This window comes from Nicotiana tomentosiformis, chromosome 3 (genome assembly GCF_000390325.3).
Source record: "Nicotiana tomentosiformis chromosome 3, ASM39032v3, whole genome shotgun sequence".
Classification (NCBI taxonomy): Eukaryota; Viridiplantae; Streptophyta; class Magnoliopsida; order Solanales; family Solanaceae; genus Nicotiana; species Nicotiana tomentosiformis.
The window spans coordinates 1,942,995-1,967,307 of record NC_090814.1 but is presented as its reverse complement, the minus strand read 5'-3'; the positions used below and the strand labels follow the sequence as shown (position 1 = coordinate 1,967,307).

Genomic DNA, 24,313 nt, shown 5'->3' with positions numbered 1-24,313 from the left:
GAGTGTATGCTTTGCAGAATCAATGGTCTTTGACCAGCTACACACACATAACATATTAAGAATATGAAAAATATTTAGTACATAATTTATGATGTAGCATGGCTTTGTGTCATGGCGTTGGTGCATTAGAAATTATTTCTTCGCTGCTGTAATATGTGTAAGGTGCCATAATATATTTAGGGAATGTATGATGTCGTGGACTCGTCATGGTATTTCGTTAATTTCGTTTCCTTCACCGCTGTTTATGATAAGTCCTTCGTATATATTGTGAGATATATAGTGTTGTTGTTGAATATTTGTTGGACCTTATGGAGTAGTTATATGGTGAAATACTTTATGTGCAAATCATTTTTGTGCTTGTTGTGTTTTTTTTTATCTTTTTAACATTTATTTAAGTAGTATTCAAAGTGGTGGGTCGAGAATATGACTAGGTATATTTATGTATAATTCACTCCTGGATGTCTATATAGATACTATTGTTGACGATTGGGCTAGTAACCAACAAGCTCGTGCAGAGCCCGGGCCCAACATGAAAGTCAAAGTACCATATTCTAAGTTTGCCTCAAACCTTAAAATTAAAAGAACAAAAATTCAACCAGTTAGTTTCCAAGTGCTATGGATAAAGATAAACTGATGGATAAACTGATGGATGATATTGGAGACAACAATAATTTGGGATAAAATGTAAATTTATTTCTCAATCTGACTAAATGAGAAACAAAACGATAGAGAATAACACACCAACAAGAATTCACACAGTTGTTCTAGCGATGCATATACAAATTGATAATGATAATAATAATAATAATAGGAAATAAATGTATCACACCATCTTGTGCCGTAGAAATACAAAAGATCGTTCTATTTGAGCAGAGACAAAAATGTGAAAAGCTATAGCATTCACTTTCCATAAAAGGAACAAGTGTTTGCAAACAAAATCATTTAATTAATGAAAAACGTCACATCTCTTATGTCACCCTAAACTTCATCTGATTAAATTTTCTTCACACAAGCATTTCAGATTTGTTTTCTTAAAAACAACTCAGTTGAGCCACCAATCTTTGAAGCGAAGTATCAAGCACAACCTACAAATAAACCAAGAATAGCATACTCAGTAGATGGAAAGCAATTTATCCTACAATATAATTATCATGGCTAACCTTTAAAAGGAATCGGGAGGACCCAAATGACAAAGAAACAAAAGGAAAGAGACATATATATGGTCATAATTATGAAAATAGGTGCAGATAAAACTTAGGAATATTTATATAGCACTGGATGAGACAATAGAAGATTGATCTTCACACATGTCAACATGTACCATTTACCAAAATTCACTTAGAAACAGAATCAAGCATTCAGAAGATCCATGCTTTTCCAAGAAAATGAAAATTTAAAATTCCTCCTTCCTATGGCCTTACAAATAAAACTTTTAAATTCTCAGAAGAGTTTAGTTTCTCATTTGAAGTATAGCTTACATCTTAAGTCCAAAGTTATCAACAAACAAATCAAGTACTGTCATACACATTTTTATACATAATATACATAAAAACAAAATTTAAAAATTAATAAGTTAGTCAAAAGTTCTTAATGTTTAACTCTCCATGAGACCTCGTTTGGCTCGATCAGGAAGTTTCTGAATTCTATTAACTTATTTTTGTTTATGGCTTTCATTCTTGCTCAGAAGGCCCTGAGCAGTCTTTACCTCAAAGTACAAATGTAGGTATTCAACTCTTTCTTGAAGAGTCATACCTAATTTCCATCACAGACTTTATAAAGAACTCTGGTTGTTACCTATCATGATATTGTAGGAAGACAACTTACATTTATTACTTTTAGAAAAAGCTCCACCAACGTGTAATTTTAACTTGATCAAAACATATCAATTGATCCACCAAAAGTTAGTGCATCTTTGTGCATGGGCAATTGAAATACAGAAAGTGATGATATTAATCTCCGAATAAAAACCTTGAAATTCTATTGACTGACCTGGGATTTTTAGTTCATATAGACCAGGCACGCATTTCCATCATTGCACACCTAAAAATTTAGAATGGATTAGAAAGAAAAATCAGCAAGTAGAGAACTGAATGATTTTTAATAACAATAGTTACTAAAAATAGTTCTTGCATTTAAATGAATATTAACATTTTCTTGTTAGTTGCAGAAATTCACTCCAAAGGGAGAATCGTGTTCATAGGGAAAGCACAAGAATTGTGACTTCCATCATGCTTTTTCCACATGAACTTACAGATGCATTCCTTATAATTGCCACCACTGTAACTGTCAACCGTCCACTTTGCCAAATTCTATGACCTCTGCAATATTTTCCATAAAATTCTTTGGAAAATGTTTCAGTTGAATTAAAAAGAATCATAGGAAGATATCTTGGTTGATATCTTTCGGAGAAAGATCTCAGTTGATGAGTCTTATGTTTGACATATTATTTGACTCTAAGATCTATTTCAAATGGATTAAGAACATATTTTATTCTTCCCACTTATCATTCTCCTCTTTAACTATTCTTAATTACTCTATAACTATGTTACTCGGACTCTTTAAAAATAGTGTTGGGTGCGTGTCGGATCCTCCAAATTTAGTGCATTTTTGGAGGATCCAACACGGGTGCGGCAACAATTTTGGAGAGTACGAGCAACATAGCTCTATAATTTTACTGGTAAGTTATTCCTTTTTTTTTTTGTAATTCGGATAGCGGATTAGAATTATACGACGTGCCAAAGAAAAGAAAGGAAAAGTGAAATATGTCAATACTTGTGCTTTCAATTACATCTGAAATGAATTAACAAATTCTACTATACGATGGTTGCTCGAAGTTAACATGTTGATCTATTCATATATATTTGCTTAAAGTCAGAAAATCCTTTTCTCGTTAGTTAGTAGTGAAAATATTTAAGCATATGCAATCTGAATGCGGACACGAGATAATAGAATCCTTCTTCAAATGCATTCCTGATGTTGCTCCTACTGCGACTGGTCAGCCATATCTAGCTTTCATGATGTTTTATTGATTATTTTTCGATACTTTTTAAGCTTTTATTGTTCAGCTAGTCACAATGAAGTTTCTATCAAAACAATCATGTCGTGAGTGTTTTATAGTCTCTCGCTTCTATTCTCGTTGGGATTGGATATAGATGGGAAATCTATAGATCGTAGTAGTTCGCCAACCTCTCTAACTAACATACGATACAATTTCACTTCACGGCACGGCCAAAAAAAAGAAAGAGCTTCGCTCGGTTGGCCTTCCTACGCTGACGAATGCCTCTTTTCTCTTCTCTGAAGTCTACAACAAACAAGTGGGAGAGGCAGGATTCGAACCTACGTAGAAAAACTTCAACAGATTTACAGTCTGCCGCTTTTGACCACTCGGCCACTCTCCCCTTCCCGGGCCGAGGCCCCCCTCAATGGGTTCTAATTCTAAGAAGGGGGGCGGCGCCCTGAATCAATCAAAAAGCTTATTGATTTAATTGAAGGGAACTAAGACGATTAGCTTAGCTAGCGTTCCGGGAGAATCTAGTCATTTAGTCAGTTCATAACTATCTCTGTAAAGCAAGGGGTAAAGCTTCTACGAAAGCTTCCCCCTCATGTAGTCGTCGGCAAAAGGGGGTTATACATCAAAATTTCAATCAGCGATTATCAAAAATTTCACCAGTTATATACCTCAAAAGAAATCAAAATTTCAAAGGGGTTACACCTCAAAATTAGCAGAGAATCGACCTTTAACTAATTAATATAATAAATAAAGAAAATAAATGAAAATACAGAAACACTTTTAAAATAGCAATTTAAGGGGTTATACCTCAATATTCCAATTCAGAAGTTTGAAAGCTCCAAGAGTGCTCCATCCGGTAAGAATCAAGCTGAGCGTTTTCTTTGATCGGCACAGATATTGCAGTAGCACACAACTTTGTCCCAAATTGTGAAACCCATTTGCATTCGAAATCTGATTCCATCTCAATTCATTAAACCACCTATATCAAGAGCAGAATCTGTCACCAATTCCACCACCTTGAGTCGAATTTCGATCTTCTATTTTATTTATTTAACAAGAGAAGTAGTCCAAATGCTTGAACAATTCCCTTTGTGGTAGTCTACGCTTAAAAAATGGAAAGAACTGAAAAGAAATAAACCTATTCTTCAACTATGGGTAAAAAGAGATTAACCACTGTGATACCGCAGTGGTATACCAAAAATTAGAAAAAGATAGAAGCTCAAATGATAGACACTGGACAAAGTAAAAAAGTGAAAGAAAGCTAGTTAGAGGACTAAGCTATAGAGAATTCTAGATGAAGAATATCAGGAAGGACACGTGTTTTATGACTTGTGAGCAATAAAAGTTCAAGCTAAATCAATTGAAATTACAGATATACCCTTGATTGACCATCTTCCCTCATATATATATATATATATATAGTAGTAATAATAATAATAATAATAATAATAAATAATAAATTTATTGATTGATTCATTTTCTTTTCGGGTCTACACATCTCTTAGACGCTGCCTGATCTAGTGTGATTTTAAATTAATTTTGGGATATTAACTATTCATGATTAATTTTAATAACTATTTAATTTATTAAATACTGCTAATTAAAGGTTAAGGTATATAAATATGGTTTGCCTGACAGTATGTGCTAGGGACCAATCACATTTATAGATAAATTATTTTTGACAAGAAGTAGTTTGTATTTGGCTAATTAATTTATATACACTTATGAGCAATAATTAGTGTTTGGTCAAGCTAATAAAAGTATTTTTTATGATAATATATTTTTCTCAAAAGTCCTTTTTAAAAAATTATTTTTGAAAAGAAACTATTTTTTTCTGTTTCTCTAAAACTGTTTCTGCTTCTCAAAATATTTTTTTTTTTTTAAAAAAAATTTGATCAAACACTTACTTTAAAAAAAATATTTAAAAAAAAAAAAAAATTTGTAAGATTGGAAAAGCTTTTAGATAGTTTGGGACGTGACATAATAATCATTAACTTGGTTAACAATTAACTCACCAATTTCGCAAAACGTCAAATTGAACTTTGTGTTCTCTGCGCCAGAAGCTCCTGGACTTTCCCACAATTTTCCACAATCATTCACATGAATATACCAAAATCCAAAACTCAAGACAAGGACCTCGTTACAACACTGTCCAAAACAGCAAAATCTTGATCCAACGGCCATTAATCCCCTTCTCATCCTGCGTCCCTGGACCCTTGTAGAATTGTCCTTTACCAAAATCTTCTCCTCTCTCTCTATATATAAACCCCTTTTCGTTTCAAGTCTTCACGATCATCGTTGCCTAGTTTGTTGCTTTCAAGAAAAGAACCAGACACCTTTTTTTTTTTTAATTAGGAAAGTCTCAATTTTTTTCACTTTCTAAGAAAATATGAGCTCAATTATGGCTGCAACTGCAACCCACCAAGTGAAAATCCCATTTTCCGGGCTTAAACTCGACAAAAAAACTCCATGCTTTGTATCAAGAGAGAAATGTTACAGCAACAAAGGAGTACTAAGGCAAAAGTACAGACCCATGAAAATAGTGAGCGAGAAGGTGGTGGGGATAGATTTAGGTACAACAAACTCAGCAGTGGCAGTAATGGAAGGTGGACAACCGACGATAGTGACAAATGCGGAGGGACAAAGAACGACGCCGTCTGTGGTGGCGTATACGAAGAACGGCGATAGACTAGTCGGGCAAATAGCGAAAAGGCAAGCGGTAGTGAATCCTGAGAATACTTTTTTTTCGGTAAAGAGGTTTATAGGGAGGAAAATGACCGAGGTTGATGAAGAATCGAAGCAGGTGTCGTATAGAGTGATGAAGGATGAGAATGGGAATGTTAAGCTTGAGTGTCCTGCTATTGGTAAGCAGTTTGCTCCTGAGGAAATTTCTGCTCAGGTATGCGCATGTTAATTATGCGCCCTATTTCTTTTTTCGATTGTCTGAAAGTTTCTAAATAATATTTCTATCTTTGTATTTTCTGTAATTCAGTATGGAATTTAAGAAAAAAAGAGAAAGATTTTACTTCAACATCGTGGTTACAAATTATAAAAGTTGGGCATCTTAACTTCTATACTAGAAACAATGGTATCTCCAATTATAGTCCCTATGTAAAATATATCTCTTCTCACTATCCCATAGTGTATGAGACAAATGTATGCATTTTGATTAGGGTGTATTCTATGGTTATGATTCTACCATATATGTCTTCCCGTTATGCCTTGCGGTAATGATTATTGGCGTAATGTTTCTACCGCATGTACATTCTCATAATGATGGTATTATTCCAAAATCAAACTTTGTTTTTAAGCATCTTGAAATAGCCATCCCTTAGAAGGTATTTTTAAAAGATCATCAATTCCTAATGAAATGGATATAGCAATAGCTTGTTGGAACCCTGGAGTTTTTACTTGATCTAGGATATGTGATGTATATGCCATTCCAAAGTGATCTATTAATCTACTAAGAAGTCGATTTCATGTCTCTATCTATTAATCTACTAATAAGTCGTTTCATGTCTCTCGCTTTATTATGAAAGACCAGATTGGCCCGTTCTACCGTAAGTACCTCCATATTCCGCTGAGTAGAATTCGACAATGTGTTTGAGTAGGTGAAGTTGGGTGATTCTATTTTGGAACCGTCATGAATTGGGGATAGACTATAGAGGGAGTATTACATTTGAATGGTGAAATATATGTACTATGAGTTTTGCTTGAAAATTGGTCAATTGACCCTAGGAATAGGTGATTTTTTTATTTATCAACTTTGGCGCGAGGATTTAGGTTGAGGTTTCTGCTTGATATTGGCTACTCTGTTTTCTGCAAAATTTTGTTTATTGATTGTGCTTATTTGAGCATTTTTTTCCTTCTATAGTCTTAAGAAACTGTATTTAGTTAGGACTATTTCTTATCATGTGTAGGCTGGTGATCTTGGAATTAGTAATTTGTTAGACAGCAGTGAGAAAATCAATGCTGATTATGAAGCTTGTTACTGTTGTCTGCAAATATATGTTTATACTGTTTATTATTCCTCAATCTATAAGTTAGATTATCTGAGATGGATGGAGTTATTAGACATCTGTGGTCATGGGCGGAGCTAGTGTTTGGTTTACGGGTTCGGCCGAACCCAGTATCTTTGGTCCAACGTCTATTTTGTCTATCTATTGAATATGTACACAAATTATTAGTTTAGAACCAAATAACTTGAAAGATTAGAGTTTTAACCCCCAAGTTTCAAATCATAGTTCCCCCTCTGTCTGTGGTTACCTGTTTCAGCAGTAATTGAATCCACACTTTCATGATTCTTTTCTTGGTATTCTGAAGAGAGTTTGCTTTGCTTCTGGCCCCCAGGTCTTGAGAAAGCTTGTTGATGATGCCTCAAAGTTCTTGAATGATAAAGTTGGTAAAGCAGTGGTTACAGTACCTGCATACTTCAATGACTCCCAGAGAACTGCAACGAAAGATGCAGGTCGCATTGCCGGATTAGATGTTCTCCGTATAATTAATGAACCCACTGCTGCTTCATTGGCTTATGGATTTGAGAAGAAGAATAATGAAACCATTCTAGTGTTTGACCTGGGAGGTGGTACTTTTGATGTGTCAGGTATGTGAGAAGGCTGTTTGATTGAGGCAAGATCTGATTTGAATCTCATCTCTTCTATGCAGTAACTGGCTTCTTTCATATAGCACTTAGGGGTCGTTTGGTGCATGGAATAATGATAATAATCCTGGGATAGAATTTGGAATTGTATTTATCCCATGTTTGGTTATAAGTATTAGTTAATCCCAAGAAAAATTTTACACTAAAATGGTGGGATTACCTATCCCATAAAAAAGGCGGGATAGCTAATCCCTTGGGATACCCCACCATATTGGATATCCGGCGATATCCCACCATATTGGATATCCGGCGATATCCCACCATTGTACCAAACGACTACTAAGAATATAAAAGGGCTGATCGTATGAATCTTTGCTTTTCCAGAGAGTTATCTTCCTCCCTACTAGGTTTTGAGTTGCATTATGTTTCTATTTATGTACTTCAACGTAGAACCTTAGTAATATGGAATAGAAGGAAAACAAGTTCGCACGATGTAGGTAGATTAATTTCTGACTTCAAATGTGCTTTTGTATCTGCACTAACTCACAAGGTAATGCAGTTCTTGAGGTTGGAGATGGAGTATTTGAGGTGCTCTCTACCTCAGGCGACACACACTTGGGAGGTGATGATTTTGATAAGGTATTAAATTAGCAATACCTTCTCTTAGCTTATATGCACCTTTTCTGTCTGTATGGTGCTTACACGTTTTTTATCAAAAAGAGAACTGTCGACTGGCTTGCTGAAAATTTCCGAAAAGAAGAAGGAATAGACCTTCTGAAGGATAAACAAGCGCTTCAACGTCTTACTGAAGCTGCTGAAAAGGCAAAAATAGAATTGTCAACCTTGACTCAAACTAATATCAGGTATGTGTCTGTGTTAGTTGTGTCATGTGTGCACAAAATAATTGCTTCTTTCTCTTTATTTGCTCCCCCTTCCTGGAAAAAAAAACAGCTGCTTCTGCCTTAGCAAGCTTTCATTGAATGTGCCTTCCCTTCTTGTGCAGTTTGCCATTCATCACTCCTACTGCAGATGGTCCAAAACATATTGAGACAACACTTACAAGGGCCAAGTTTGAGGAGTTATGCTCAGACTTATTAGACAGGTAACGATTTTTTCATAAATTACCTGTCATTTAGTATGGGGATGCCAATATGATTAGATTTATTTTTCAAGTGTGCAATAGTTCAAATTTTGATATTTTGTTTTCATTGTAGTTAACTCGTATACTCGAGCTTGTTTCTTAAATTTCAGTCTTATCCTTCTGACTCGACAACTCCACTTGGAATTTGTCTTCACAGGCTTAAAACACCAGTAGAAACTGCCTTAAAGGATGCCAACCTTTCCTTCAAAGATATAGATGAAGTAGTTCTTGTTGGTGGATCGACACGAATACCAGCTGTCCAAAACCTTGTCTGCAAGATGACTGGTAAAGAGCCTAATGTTTCTGTCAATCCTGATGAGGTAGTTGCTCTTGGAGCTTCAGTTCAGGTTTGTGGCTCTCAGCTCTCTCTCTCTCTCCAAAAAACTCTTGTGCGGAGTGGGCATGTATGCGTCTGTCTGTGTGCCCTCGCCATAGATTTCGTGCGTTCATTTTACTGCTGCAATGCTGTGACGCGGATGTGTCCTTTTTTATATTCTCAGGCTGGTGTCTTGGCTGGAGATGTTAGTGACATTGTGTTATTAGATGTAACTCCATTGTCACTCGGTCTGGAAACTCTAGGTGGAGTTATGACAAAAATCATCCCAAGAAATACAACACTACCGACTTCAAAGTCAGAAGTCTTCTCAACCGCGGCAGATGGGCAAACCAGTGTTGAGATTAATGTGCTGCAAGGTGAAAGAGAGTTTGTAAAAGACAACAAGTCTCTTGGAAGGTTCCGTCTGGATGGGATTCCTCCAGCTCCTCGTGGTGTTCCCCAGATTGAAGTAAAATTTGATATTGATGCCAATGGTATTCTCTCTGTCATGGCTACTGATAAGGGTACCGGAAAGAAGCAGGACATTACTATAACCGGTGCTAGCACTTTGCCCAAAGATGAGGTATATCTCTTTAGATCTGTTATTTCCCATGCTGAGTAGAGCACATTCTTTTAATATCGTTATTTTATCCAACTTACTGCTACCATAACTTCAAGTATTAAATAGTGCGATCTAATGCCTGATAAGGCACAGCCGCACAGGGTCGGCTCCAATGTTATGGAAGGTAAGGCTTGTGCCTTAGGCCCCCAAATTTGGGGGGTCCCATTTTTTAAAAATAATAGGTTTAGAGGTATTTTTAAAAAATATTTAGTACTTTTAATATAAAAATTAAAAGTAGAGTTTTTAATATAAAAAGAAAGAATTTTTTTTTAGATATATAAATAAAGTAATAACTTAACTTACTTAAAAATGGGTAGATGAATAGCTTTCTAACGTTTCAATTTGTCACTTTTTACTCCTTCATTAGATAACTTGTAAAATTTTTACTCTCTTCCTTAATTTCTCCAAGTCAATCTTTCTTATTTCCAATCTCTTCATATTTCAGAAACCCTTACATATTTTCTGTCTTTCTCTTTGATATTCTTACTTGCCTTCTTTCTTCAAGATTTCATTAGTTCAAGTGTTCATCAATACTTTTAAGCTTCCAATAGTTCTATACTTCTATTGCTCTATAAAATCTTATCTAAAATCAACAATTTCTCAAGAATGAATTGTCTATATTATTAATTGAAAAGGAATTATTAGAAAAAATCCATTATAAAAAAGATTATTAACAATTTTGTATCTTAAAAAGTTAGAAGAATAGACTTCAAATAAAAACAACCTTATAACTTCTTTTTAAAAATTTATGCCCCATATTAAACTTTGGTTTTAGGCCCCGCATGTTCTTGAGCCGCAGACCTTGACTTTTTTTCACACCTTGATGAAGTACTGCCCTGTAGTTTTAAAATTGGATCCTTAAGTTGCACGTTAAAATATGTGAGAATATTAATCGTGGGAATAACTTTCAATGCTGTATGTCAGTAACTTGTATTTGTTTAAATTAAGGCTTGTGGTTATTAGTCAATCTAATGACATATTACTCATTGGTCCACCTTTTTTTGATGAAATGATTTTTTCAGGTTGATAGAATGGTTCAGGAAGCTGAGAAGTTTGCTAAAGAGGACAAGGAGAAGAGGGATTCCATTGACACAAAGAACCAAGCAGAATCTGTTGTATATCAAACTGAGAAGCAGCTAAAAGAGTTGGGAGACAAGGTGCCAGCTGATGTTAAAGACAAGGTGGAATCGAAACTGAGCGAGCTCAAGGATGCCATATCTGGCGGTTCAACACAAACCATTAAGGATGCGATGGCTGCATTGAACCAAGAAGTAATGCAGCTAGGACAGTCTCTATACAGCCAGCCAGGTGCTGCTGCTGGTCCTGCTGGTGCAGGTCCGGCGGGGGCATCTGGTTCCAGTGGCAAGGATGATGGAGATGGAGAAGTAATCGATGCAGACTTCAGCGAAAGCAATTAAGAAACAGAATCAAGAATTCACCAATGTATTAGATGGTATTTCTGTATAGATCTTTTGGCAACTACACCTAGATGATAGAAAGTAAAGGTATATATTTTGTGTGAATCAACAGTGGGAGATGACAAAAAATGTACATGTGTGACTAGCTTACTGGAGTGTAATGAAGTTGAGAAAATGGATTTTCTGAACCAGTATGTTACCAAAATCTGGAAATGCATAGGGAGGTTAGGATTAATTTGCTGCCGGCCTAGTCTGAATTATGCTCATCAGACAGCTCAAGTATGATTGTTAAAGATGTAACAATTCTGTATTTGCCTTGAACCTGGTGTTCACATCGAGAGGGCCAATTCAACATTGCTCTCTCTCTCTCTCTCTCTCTCTAGCATATTTAGAGCAAACTCTCTCCAGTACCCACTGTATCATGTGACACTTGCAAAATTTCAAGTCCCAGAAAGTAATGGAGGAGAGCTAGGCCTTAGATTCTGAATAGTGAGTCAAGAAGCATATTGACAGCCTGCATCTTAGCTTTCATCAATCATCATATGAGTGAGGTAAGCGCATATAAGTATAATCCTAGAAGGCGTATAGGTGGACTCGTGTAGGGATTCTAATCAGAAGAGTGAAACAGTGAATTTAACCTTATCTATGATTCCATTGAGGTTAATGCATATAAGGGAGGTTATCCTAGAACCATAACCAAGAGGGAAATATTTTAGGTCAAATAAATCTCATAACAAAGGGTGAAATTATTTACATTCTCCACTTTTGCTTAAAATCATACTCATTCTTCAATTTTGAACAATAGACGTTTTAAGGGAATGTTTTGACCTAGAGAAAGCATATGACAAAGTCCCAAGTGAGGTACTATGGAGATGTTTGGAAATTAAAGGTGTATCTGTAGCACACACTAGAGTGATTAAGGACATGTACGATGGAGCTAAGACCCAGGTTAAGATAGTGGGAGGAGAATCGGATCACTTACCAGTCGAGATGGGGTTGCATCAAGGATCAGCTCTTACCCCATTTTTATTTGCCTTGGTGATGGATGAATTGACACACCATATTCAAGGGGAAGTGTCATAGTGCATGTTATTTGCAGATGCTATAGTATTGATTGATGAGATGCGGGGCGAAGTTAATAATAGGCTTGAGGTTTGGAGACAAACTCTGGAGTCTAACGGTTTCAATTTGAGCAGGATGAAGACAGAGTACTTGGAGTGTAAGTTCATCGACGTGACTCAAGAGGTTGACGTTGAAGTGATGCTTGATCCACAAGTCATCCGCCAAAAAAGAAGTTTCAAGTACCTTGGGTCTGTAATCTAAGGTAATAGGAAAATTGATGTTGATGTCACACATCATATTGTAGCGGAATAAATAAAATGGAGGCTTACATCTGGTGTTTTGTGTGACAAGAAGGTGCCTCTAAAAGTTAAAGGAAAGTTCTACAGAGTGGTTGTGAGACCGACTATGTTGTATGGTGCGGAGTGTTGGGCAGCCAAGAACTCTCATGTCAAGAAGATAGAAGTAGCGAAAATGAAGATGTTGAGGTGGATGTGCGGGCATACTAGGGAAGACAAGACTAGGATGGAGATATTCGGGACAAAATGGGAGTGACACCCGTGATGGACAAGATACAAGAGGCGTGACTGAGATGGTTCGGTCATGTAAAGAACAGATACACAGATGCCCCAATAAGGAGGCATGTGAGGTTTGCCTTGGTGGGTTCAAGGAGAGATATAGGTAGGCTTAAGAAGTATTGGGGAGGGGTGATTAGGCAAGGCATGATACAAATTTAGGGTAGAAGGCTAGTAGGTAATCGCGCGTTTCTCTTTGCCATACCAGTAGCTTAAGTAGTATTCTCGTATTCTCTTGCCCTTAGACTTCTTTTATTACATGTTATTTCTGTTGTTTATGTTATCTTTTTATCTAGTTGTTGATACTACTTCTCTTTATGGCTTTTTTTTCATTAGTGTATTTCTTGTTAGAACTGTTATGATTGTGTTTTGCTTGAATCGGGAGTCTATCGGAAACAAACTCTCTACCTTCGCAAGGTATGGGTAAGATTGCGTATACACTATTCTCCCCAGACTCCACTTGTGAGATTACACTAGGTTGTTGTTGTAGACGTTCTAAGGGAGGTTATCCTTGAATCTGTATATGCAATAGAGAATAAGAGAGAAAATAGAACTTAATGGTATACTATATGCACATAGTATTAATAACAAGTTCACGAAAGGACGATTCTATTTATAACTTTTATAAACTTAAATTATAACTTATAATGGAAATAAATAAAAAATGTAAATCACGTAGGTAAAAAGAATAAAATATCATATAAAATATTAAAAAAGAATTATCTAGAGGAGATTAAAAATGGTAAAGACAAAATAAATATCGCATAGGATAGGAGGAGGAAAATATCTATTGTACAAGTTTAATCTTTAATGGAAAGTTGGCACATGTAAATGATTTTCACTCTGTAACATAGTAATAAAGGATAACTTCATCCAACATGACTAGTTGTGGAAGGAAAGGTGAAATTTCGATTTTTTATATTACATTAACATAGCTAATAACTCAAGTATTCTGTCGTTAATTTTTCTATTTTTTGTGATGGAAATTCTGCGACACATGTTCACAATAATGGAAGGTTTATGCGGTAGATTTGGGAATTCGCCGAGTATAAGCTGCACTAACTATATAATAGAAGAACAAAAAGTTTAACCCAAATTCACAATCATCTTAGGGAAATTTAAAGGTAGAAGAGAGAGAGGAAATAATTGTTAAATCTTACATAGAGCATAACTACTACCAGCAAACACTCACTGCAGCTAAATCCAACATCCTAAAATCCAAGCAATCTCATGCAAACTTTAAGAATCTTGCCTTTCTCTTTCTTCCTCTGTTTCAAGTGCAGAAAATTCAAATTCTTATGAGTGTCTTCATCAGAAATTGAATAATCATTTTGATGATGAATTCTGCAATATCCTCCAGCTGATGATACTGACGATGATCTCTTCATTGAACATGTCCTCTTAACTTCCTTCTTCTCTGCCATCGATTGAACAGAGCGGCTTCTGCTTAAAATAACTCCAAACATCTCTCCATTTTCTTGATCTTGAGCCGAACCATTTTCGAAATGCATAGACTTTTTAGAAAACTCATCTTTGTTGGATTTAGATAATGGAAAAGAAAGATTATCAGAAAAAAGTATAAATTCTGATTTGCCTTTGCTGTTGATTCTGGAATATTTGTTCATTCTTTCTTTTCTTGCTGCAGAAATGGTAATGTTATTTTTGCAGTGTGTTTGTGGGGTTTCAAATAGTTGTTGGAAGGTGGAAAAGAATTGAGTGTTGAAGTTGTCAAACGGAATAAGAAGAAGAAAAAAAGGACGAGAAAGTAAGTCAATGGTTGGGTAAAAATGTGTGATTGTGAGTGTGGAAAATTTGATGTTATTAGGAGGGAAAGTATGAGTTCCCTAGCTCTTAGGATATATTTTATTGTATTGCATTGACCGTGTAAAATAATATCTACAAAATTATATAGTTATAAATTAACTATAGGTGAACTTTTACAATTAACATTAATTAATAACTTGATAAAAATAATAATTAACCTTTGCACTAATAGTGTAAAAATCTGTACAATATTACTACATATAATTTATTGTTATCTTTATCTATTCCTTATCATTTTCCCATTTCACAGTATTAATGGATTATTGGTGGTGTTTACAAATTTAAATACTAAGGGGTTGTTTGGTTTGAAAATAAGTTATGTTGGGATTAGTTATGCTTGAATTAGTTATGTTGAGATTAGTCATTCTGCTATTATTTCTAAATTGAATGTTTGGTACGTTGTATTAATTATGGGATCGTCAATTTTACTGTTTTATCCTGAGATTACTATCCCACCCTCTCGCAGGCTAAGTTATCCTGATGCTATTTTTAATACTGGGATAACTTATCCTGGGATTAGTAACCAAACAAGGAATAAGGCGGTACTAAATTTTTATCCCGGATTTATATTTCTTATCAATCATACTAAACGATCCATAAGGGGTCGTTTGGTACGATATAGTAGAGAAAATAATGCATGTATTAACTTTGATATTATTAATTATTTGTTTGATCTACCTTTCCAACCTATGTATAACTAATATAAGTATTGGTTATAGACTTTATTTGATATTATCCTATGTATAACTATACGTAGCAAACTTGATATTAGCAATACCAAGACTAATTGTCCTTGAAATCCCTCAAAACTAAATAATGTGGAGGGTATTTTTGTAAACAAATAATGCATGTCATTTTTAATACACCACAACAAACAGTCATAAGAAACAATCTTAACATAACTAATACCAACATAACTTTTTTTCCTGTATTACTAATTTCCGTATTACTAATATATCATATTCAATACTATTTTTATACACCCGACCAAATGACCCTTAACAGTGTAGATCATTGAACGGTTTCCCATGCAAGTTTCTCGACCAGTCTCTAGAATACATCTTCAAGCTGTACGCATTTACATCTTACACCTTTTCTTAGACTTTCTTCCCCCTTGTGCACCAATTTCTCGAATTTCTATTTTGACAAATTAAAGAAAATGACAAAAAAGAGGTCGTTTTATTTAGTATCCTCCGACATTACCTGTAATTTCACAATCTCCGGTTGGTATTTGATATTACATATTGAGTTCAAGAAATATCAGTTGATGACTTCTACTAAAATGAAAGAAAAAAATACATTATATTCTACACTTGTCCTTGGGAACCATCCAAATTAGAGTTAGTAGCTTTTCTTTTTCTTTTCTTGGATAAAATAGCGAAAATCATTAAAGAATTGAATTGAAAATTTTGGTGATGGAGAAAATAAAGCATAAGTGCATATTCAAAATTTTATTTCAATTTGAGGCCCCCTATGGAATTGTAAAACAATTTTTGTCTCTAGTATTGTGAAGAACGTTTGTCGTCTGGAGAAGAGGGGGGCCTACGTTGTAAAAGGAGGGGTCACCTGCGCATGAAGTTCAACAAAAATTTCATGTATATACGTTTTTACAAAATAGTGATATATTAATAGTGACACTCTATATATAAAGTAAATTCTGATTGAATGCAAAAATGAATGTACACCTGCAACCTTTAAATCTTGAGTCCGCATCTGTTCTAGAAAATATCTGTGTGTATAAAATAAGTCAACAAATATAATGAGAGTTTCCACCGAGAGTCTTGATGGAGTGTTTGAAAATTCACTTGATGTCAAAGATGGGTAGATGGACTAATTTATTGAATTGAAGTAAGGACACAACACAAAAAACAAAAGTAAATAGACTGGCTTATGAAAGAAGGCAAAACGACAGCAAATGGTCTGTTAAAAGGTAGGTTGTCTTCTAACATTATTGGCATTTCGGGTTTTTATAAATTTCACAAAAGATAAAGCGCGTTTCATCTTAAAAAATAATCAAAGTTTCATCCTCTTACATTATACTGCATTATCATAACAGAATTTCTTTTTAAAAGAATAATTACTCTTGTGACTCGGAATAAACCTTTATCAGTACTGATATAGGGGACTATAGCTACATGGTACGAAGAGATTTCCTCTTGTCGATGTTTCTTATTTCTCTCCGTAAAACTATACCTTACTAATAATTAGTTGATAAAAATTTATCATCAACACGTATTTACATTAAATTATTTAATTTATCATAGTTAAGTAAGAAATTAAGGTAATAATATGTGTTAATTAACTATAATCTAGTAATAATTATGTTTGTGAAAACACTTGTCATGTATTTATTGGATTAATATAATATCCGATGCGAGTAAGTATATACCACAATTAACGTTGAGGTTCATAAGGTAAGGGAAATAGAAAAAATGCCTTCTTCTCTCTCTCTCTCTCTCTCTCTCTCTCTCTCTCTCTCTCTCTCTCTCTCTCTCTCTCTCTCTCTCTCTCTTAACGGGTCTTTCTCTCTCTTCTTCTTCTCTCTCTTCGACCTCCACTCCTCACCGGCGAGAATGTCGGCGTCGGTGACCACACGCAGGTAGGTAGGCCATCCCTCTCTCCCTTCCTCTCTCCCCCCCTCTTTCTTCTCACTGCCCCCCTCCCCCCTTACTTCTTTCTTCCCCCCTATTTTTTTAGCTCTCCTCATCTCCTCAGCCCACACCGGCGGTTTTCCAACCGGCGACCCTCCCGCATCTCACCCCTTTCTTCTCTCGTCCTTCTCTCTCCTCTTTCTGCTCCCTTCCCATCTCCCCTTTTCTGTCCACCCACCCTGGAAAACCTAACAGGGCAACCCCCCGTCGGCGACCCCTAGGTGCCCCTCTCTTATTTCTTCTTCCTGAGTTGCCCTCCCTCTCCCACTCCATTTCCCCCTTCCTTCTGTTCGACCCTTTGTCTCTTCGTCGATCCTCGCTATATTCGCTGGCTATCTGCCCGTTGTTTAGTGGGCAGTCCGGGCTACCGTAAAATTAAACACTGGTGCAATAGTGATAAGTTGACAGCCCCAACCCGTGTTGGTTTCTTGGTTGGTGTATTGTGATTTTTCTGGTTGTTAGACGTGGCAGTTGGTGATGAGCGTGATGCATACGAGCGAGCAGAGCAGAAAAGCCCTAGTTGGTATTTGCAAAGACCGATTGGAGTTGGAAGGAAATACGTCAGTATCTGTGACCTTGGGTGTGCACCAAGTCGAATTTCTAGGTTCTACTCTCGGGAGTTGGTACTCTCCTATTTCTCTTCTTTGTGTTTGTTAACTTGTTGCCATTTTAGTTGCGCACTAGTTTAAGCATATTATTAGCGTGCCTGTAGTTATATCTTGTTTTCTTCTAGTTGGTCCGCCGCTTGTTTTTGTGTTACTAATTTTTCTTAGTCTGTCATAGGTATAGTGGTTGTGGCCTGGGATGGTAGAGTAAGGTCATGTCCTCAGAGTGGGTGGGGAGGGGGGTCAGGGGTCAGGGGTGGGACGGGAGGCAATGGAGGTAAAGGGATCAAGGGGGCCTATAGGTTGAGAGTTGAGTCATGGAACATAGGAACATTGATTGGTAAGTCTATAGAGTTGGCGAAGATTCTCCAGAAGAGGAAGGTCAATATAGCATGTGTCTAGGAGACTAGGAAGGTAGGATCGAAGGCGAGGGACACGGACGCGTATAAGTTGTGGTACTCTAGAGTCAACAAGGGTAAGAATGAAGTGATTTTGGTGGATAGGGATCTTAGATAGTCTGTGGTAGAGGTTAGGCGGGTGAATGATAGAATAATGACTATTAAGTTAGTGGTTGGAGAGTGCACCATAAATGTCGTTAGCGCTTATGCGCCGCAAGTGAGCTTAGATGAGGCGATTAAAAGGTGCTTCTAGGAGGAGTTGGATGAAATTGTGCGTAGTATTCCGCTTGTTGAGAGGCTACTTATAAGAGGAGATTTCAATGGTCATATCGGGTCGACTGCTGGTGGCTATGGCGAGGTGCATGGCGATTTCGGTTATGGGGATAGGAACGGAGGAGGTACTTTGCTGTTGGATTTTGCTAAGGCTTTTGAGATGGTGATTGCGAACTCTAGTTTTTCAAAGAGGGAGGAGCATTTGGTTACTTTCCAAAGTGCGGTGGCGAAGACTCGGATTGACTATCTTCTCCTCAGGAGGTGTGACAGAGGGTTATGCAAGGATTGTAAGGTTATTTCAGTTGAGACACTCGCAACGCAGCATATACTCTTGGTGATGGATGTCAGTGTCAGGGTAAAGAGGAAGAAGAGGTTTGTACGAGGACGACCGAATATCAGGTAGGGAGCCTTGACTAAGGATAAAGCCCAGGAGTTGGAGGGGAGGTTATCGGATATGGGATCCTAGAGGAGTAGTGGGGACGCGAGTGCTATGTGGACGATGGCGGCAAACTGTATTAGAGTAGTAGGGACGCGAGTACTAGGTGTATTGAAGGGTTACTCCAGCAAACACAAAGGTGACTGGTGGTGGAATGAAGTGATTCAAGATAAAGTAAAAGCGAAGAAGGCGGCATACCTGAAGTTAGTAGGGAGCACATGTGAGGAGGAGAGGAGAGTGAACAGAGAAAGGTATAAGGTACGAGGACGATCGAGGATCAAGTGGGGAGCCTTGACTAAGGATAAAGACCAGGAGTTTGAGGGGATGTTATCGTATATGGGTGCCTGTAGGAGTAGTGGGTACACGAGCGCTATGTGGACGATGACGGCAAACTTTATTAGAGAGGCAGCGAGAGAGGTGCTAGGGGTATTGAAGGGTTACTCCGATGGACACAAAGGTGACTGGTGGTGGAATGAAGTGATTCAAGGTAAAGTGGAAGCGAAGAAGGCAGCGTACATGAAGTTAGTAGGGATAACAGGTGAGGAGGAGAGAAGATCAAATAGAGATAGGCATAAGGTAGCTAGGAAGTAGGCAAAGTTGGCAATTACAGAGTCTAAGACTGCGATGTTTGGTCTTCTGTACAAGGAATTGGGGGACAGAGGCGGGGAGAAGAAGTTATTTCGACTAGCCAAGGCGAGAGAGAAGAAGGCTCGGGATCTGGACCAAGTGAGGTTCATCAAAGACGAGGATGGTAGAGTATTAATGGGAGAGGCTCAGATTAAGCGGAGATGGTAGACTTACATTCATAGACTTTTGAACGAAGAGGGAGATCAAGACATTGTGCTAGGTGAATTGAGGCACTCCGAGAGTCTCTGAAACTTTAGGTGCTGTAGGCGCATTAAGGTTGAGGAGGTCATGGGGGCTATGCGTAAGATGAGTAGGGGTAGAGCAACCGGGCCAGACAAAATTTCGGTTGAATTTTGGAGGGGTGTGGGCGGAGCAAGCTTGAAGTGGCCGACTGGGTTGTTTAATATTATTTTCAGGATGAAGAGTATGCCGGATGAGTAGAGGTAGAGCACGGTGGTACCATTATACAAGAACAAAAGTGATATCCAGAGTTGTAACAACTATAGGGGTATCAATTTGCTAAGTCATACCATGAAAGTTTGGGAGAGCGTGGTAGAAGCGAGAGTGAGGAGGACGGTGTCTATATCCGACATTCAGTTGGGTTCATGACGGGTCGGTGAACTACGGAAGCTATCCACCTTATTAGGAGGTTGGTGGAACAGTACAAGGATAGGAAGAAGGACCTACACAAGGTATTTATTGACCTGGAGAAAGCATATGACAGAGTCCCTAGAGAGGTCCTTTGGAGATGAATGGAGGCTAAAGGTATGTCGGTTGCCTACATAAGGGCGATTAAGGACATGTGTAATGAAGCTAAGACTCGGGTTAGGACAGTGGGGGCGACTCAGAGCATTTTTTGGTTGTTGGGGTTACACCAAGGATCTGCGCTCAGCCCGTTCTTATTTGCCTTGGTGATGGATGCACTGACACGCCTTATTCAAGGGGAGGTGCCTTGGTGTATGTTATTCACTGATGACATAGTGCTAGATGAGACGCGAAGCAGCGTCAATGAGAGGCTGGAGGTTTGGAGACAAACCCTTGAGTCTAAGGGTTTCAAGTTGAGCAAGACTAAGATGAAATACCTGGAGTGCAAGTTCAACGCGGAGCCAAGGGAAGCAGGCATGGAAGTGAGGCTTGAATCTCAGGTCATCCCCAAGAGAGACAGTTTCAAGTACCTTGGGTCGGTTATCCAGAGGGATGGGGAGATCGATGAGGATGTCACACACCGTATAAGGGTGAGGTGGATGAAATGGAGATTAGCATCTAGAGTCATGTGTGACAGAAAAGTGCCACCGATACTCAAAGGTAAGTTTTATAGAGCGGTGGTTAGACCAGCCATGTTGTATGGGGTTGAGTGTTGGCCAGTTAAGAACTTACATACCCAGAAGATGAAAGTAGCAGAAATGATAATGTTGAGGTGGATGTGCGGGCACACTAGGATGGATAAGATTCGGGAGAAGGTTGGCGTGTCTCCTATGGATGCCAAGATGCGGGAAGCGAGGCTTAGATGGTTCGGGAACATACGGAGAAAAAGTCTGAATGCCCCGGTAGGGAGGTGTGAGCGGTTGGTTTTGGCAGGTACGAGAAGAGGTAGAGGGCGGCCTAAGTAGTATTGGGGAGAAGTGATCAGGCAGGACACTACGTGGCCTCAGATTTCCGAGGACATGACCCTTGATAGGAAGGTGTGGAGGTCGCGCATTAGGATTGTAGGTTAGGAGGTGGTTGGGCTTTTTTTTTTTTTTTTTAATTTCTACTTCGTACTGGTGTGAGGCTAGTCTGATAGGGTTTTGTCTCCGACTGCTAGTGGTTAATGTTGTGTTCACAGTATTCTCCATTTTCATTGTGTCGGACTTTATGTACTGGTTATTGTTATTGCCTTTTATCTATTTTCTGGTTCTTATGATGCTGTCATTATCTCTTGATTTTATGTTGATGGTACTAATATAGTGTTTCTTTTCACCGTCTTGAGCCGAGGGTCTTTCGGAAATAATCACTCTACCCCCTCGGGTAGGGGTAAGGTCTGCGCATACAGTACTCTCCCCAAACCCAACTTATGAGATTTTACTGGGTTGTTGTTATTGTTGTACTAACTACAATAAACACCCACATATTTTAGAATCAAACACTTATACCCTTTATACTTTGAAATTTTACACATACACCCCTATGTATATTAAAATATAATTATTAATGTCCCGACCCAGAATTTTTGCCTTCGGGACCGTGATTGCACCTAATATTTTACTTGCTAGGTAAGCCAACGTTAGATTAGTTTTAAGCCATTTTAAAACAATTCAAGTTTAACTGATGTCAATTACTGAAATAATTGAGATTAAACTGAGATAAAGTGCGTAAAGCCATAACAACTGAAATATCTAAATATAACCCCGAATCTGGTGTCACAAGTGCACGAGCTACTAGAGTAATACATATAAAGGTCTGAATGAAAGTAAAGTTGTCTGAAAGAAAATACACAACTAAGATAAAGTAGAAGGGGACTTCAGGGTTGCGAATGCCGAGCAGCTGTACCTCAAGTCTTCGTACTAATAGTCAACTCGAGCAATCTACTGACCACCGCAGGGACCGACTCCAAAATCTGCACAAGAAGTGTAGAGTGTAGTATGAGTACAACCGACCCCATGTACTCTGTAAGTGCCGAGCCTAACCTCGACGAAGTAGTGGCGAGGCTAAGGCGGGTCACTTACAATAACCTGTACGCAGTATAAAAATAATGACAGGAAAGGAACATACGAAAAATAAGGAAGTTAACTCATGAAAATAACTCAATCCTCGAAAACCAGTAAATATAAAAATATCAATCCTCAGAGTCTCGTACGAAAGCACCGAAGCCAACACAATACAATAAGGAATGCAAAACACATAAACCGTTGCGGCGCGCAACCCGATCCCACCGTGCAACACGATTCTCCCTTATTCCACCATGTAAATATCAAAAATAATAAGTAAATATATATGTTGCGGTGCGCAACCCGATCCCACTATATAATCAATATCAATATCATAATTCTCCCTTATTACACTATATCAATCCACCTTTATTTCACCTGTTGCAACGTGCAACTCGATCCCACCGTATAATCAATATCAATATCAAAATTCTCCCCTATTTCACCATATCAATCCACCCTTATATCACATATTGCGGCGCGCAACCCGATCCCACCGTATCAATTGCGGCACGCAACCTGATCCATAAATAAATCAATAAGTGCAATCAATTTAATAACTCGAATCACAAAATTTCTACGATTAACGAATATGAAAGCTACAAATCAAGAAGGAATCTCGTACCAAATCATGAAAGGGCTACAATTAATACTAAGCAATAAGTCAAATCGAATATATGACAGTTAAAGAGTACAAATAAGACAATCAAGGCAAATATCAATTAAACATAGAAGCATGGAAGAAATTAACATTTACAATGCGAGAATAACAAATGACAAATAGCAAGTTAAGGCATGTAACAGTCAAGTCATGAAATTTTTTTTAATGAATTACGGAAAAGCATAGAAACAAGTATTTTGACGGCGTATATACACTCGTCACCTCGCATATACGCCGCTACACATGAATTTCACATAGCACATAGCTCAAGGATTCCTAATTCCCTCAAATCAAGGTTAGACCCAACACTTACCTCACTCTGAAACCAACTCAAAGTTCAACCACGGCCTTGCCTTTCGAACAAGCCTCCAAACCAGCCAAATCTAACAAATCGACTCTATAAAATCAAGTAATGCTAGGGAAATCAATTACAATACATAAAGTTAAGGTCTTTACATTTTTTCAAAAAGTCAACCCCAAGCTCGCTTGGTTAAAACCCGAGATTCGGACCAAAACCCGATTACCCATTCACCTCGAGTCCAACTATGTGATTTGTTTTGAAATTCGACTTCAATTCGAGGTCTAAATTTCAAATTTATAAAAATCCCTAATTCTACCCAAATCCCTAATTTCTACCATGAAAATCCTAGATTTGATGTTGAAAACTTATGAAATGTAATGGGTAATCGAAAAGAAATAGATTAAAGTTGTTTACCAAAGAATTTAGGAAGAAAGTCTCTAGGAAAAATTGGCACGGCCCCAAATTCCCTCCGCGGGAGGTCGTGATGGCACTTAGTCTCTAAGACTAGGTAAGCCTATCAATGTGGAATAATAAGATATCTTAAATAAATAAATTACAAATCAAATAATTATAACTCCCAAAACCCGGTAGAAATAAGTCACAAGCTTCTAAGAATTTATTCTCTATGTCCCTATACATCAGAGTCTAAAGCAAATAAGGAAGACAACATAGTAAGATTGAAGGGGACTCTGGAGTCTGCGGACGCTGGCAGATATACCTCGAAGTCTCCTCGTACAACTAGTTTACTGATGCCTGGTCTGATGAGATGTACCTGGATCTGCACAAAAAGATGTGCAGAAGCGTAGTATGAGTACACCACAGCGGTACCCAGTAAGTGCCAAGCCTAACTTCGGTAGAGTAGTGACGAGGTCAGGTCAGGCCCTACTGAAAAATAAATAATGGCATGGTAAAATATTTAATAATATAATAAGATAAAATAATAACGGAAATGAATCAAGTAATATGTCACTTTTTAATTACACCAAATAATGGCAATTAATACCTCGTGGAAACAAAACAGAATTCTTTTCAACTTCAAGAAAATCACAACAATAATCAAAGGCAACTGCGGTCATAAATCAATATCAACAAAGGCACTCCCGAGGTAC

At 37.5% G+C, this 24,313-nt stretch overlaps 3 protein-coding genes, 1 long non-coding RNA gene and 1 other non-coding gene across 5 annotated transcripts; 3 read left to right on the top strand and 2 right to left on the bottom strand.

The window, feature by feature from the left end:
* Positions 1 to 777: 777 nt before the first annotated feature.
* On the bottom strand, positions 778 to 4,325 carry LOC104086327 (uncharacterized). Its single transcript, XR_684057.4, has 3 exons — positions 3,818 to 4,325; positions 1,990 to 2,040; positions 778 to 1,085 (listed from the first exon to the last, which is right to left on the bottom strand). It is a non-coding gene; the product is annotated as an uncharacterized lncRNA (long non-coding RNA).
* TRNAY-GUA (transfer RNA tyrosine (anticodon GUA)) lies at positions 3,316 to 3,398 on the bottom strand. Its single transcript has one exon. It is a non-coding gene; the product is annotated as a tRNA-Tyr (tRNA).
* A 969-nt stretch (positions 4,326 to 5,294) lies between the features above and the next one.
* LOC104086326 (stromal 70 kDa heat shock-related protein, chloroplastic-like) lies at positions 5,295 to 11,295 on the top strand. The gene is made up of 8 exons (XM_009590570.4): positions 5,295 to 5,909; positions 7,361 to 7,613; positions 8,170 to 8,249; positions 8,331 to 8,473; positions 8,614 to 8,712; positions 8,909 to 9,098; positions 9,252 to 9,650; positions 10,712 to 11,295. Exons 1-8 carry the CDS (start codon positions 5,400 to 5,402, stop codon positions 11,105 to 11,107), a joined length of 2,070 nt encoding a protein of 689 aa, XP_009588865.1. The 5' UTR covers positions 5,295 to 5,399; the 3' UTR covers positions 11,108 to 11,295.
* Positions 11,296 to 18,991: 7,696 nt separating this feature from the next.
* On the top strand, positions 18,992 to 19,723 carry LOC138906945 (uncharacterized). Its single transcript, XM_070196609.1, has 2 exons — positions 18,992 to 19,504; positions 19,574 to 19,723. Exons 1-2 carry the CDS (start codon positions 18,992 to 18,994, stop codon positions 19,721 to 19,723), a joined length of 663 nt encoding a protein of 220 aa, XP_070052710.1.
* A 746-nt stretch (positions 19,724 to 20,469) lies between these two features.
* LOC138906944 (uncharacterized) lies at positions 20,470 to 21,477 on the top strand. Its single transcript, XM_070196608.1, has 2 exons — positions 20,470 to 21,110; positions 21,381 to 21,477. Exons 1-2 carry the CDS (start codon positions 20,470 to 20,472, stop codon positions 21,475 to 21,477), a joined length of 738 nt encoding a protein of 245 aa, XP_070052709.1.
* Positions 21,478 to 24,313: the final 2,836 nt, after the last annotated feature.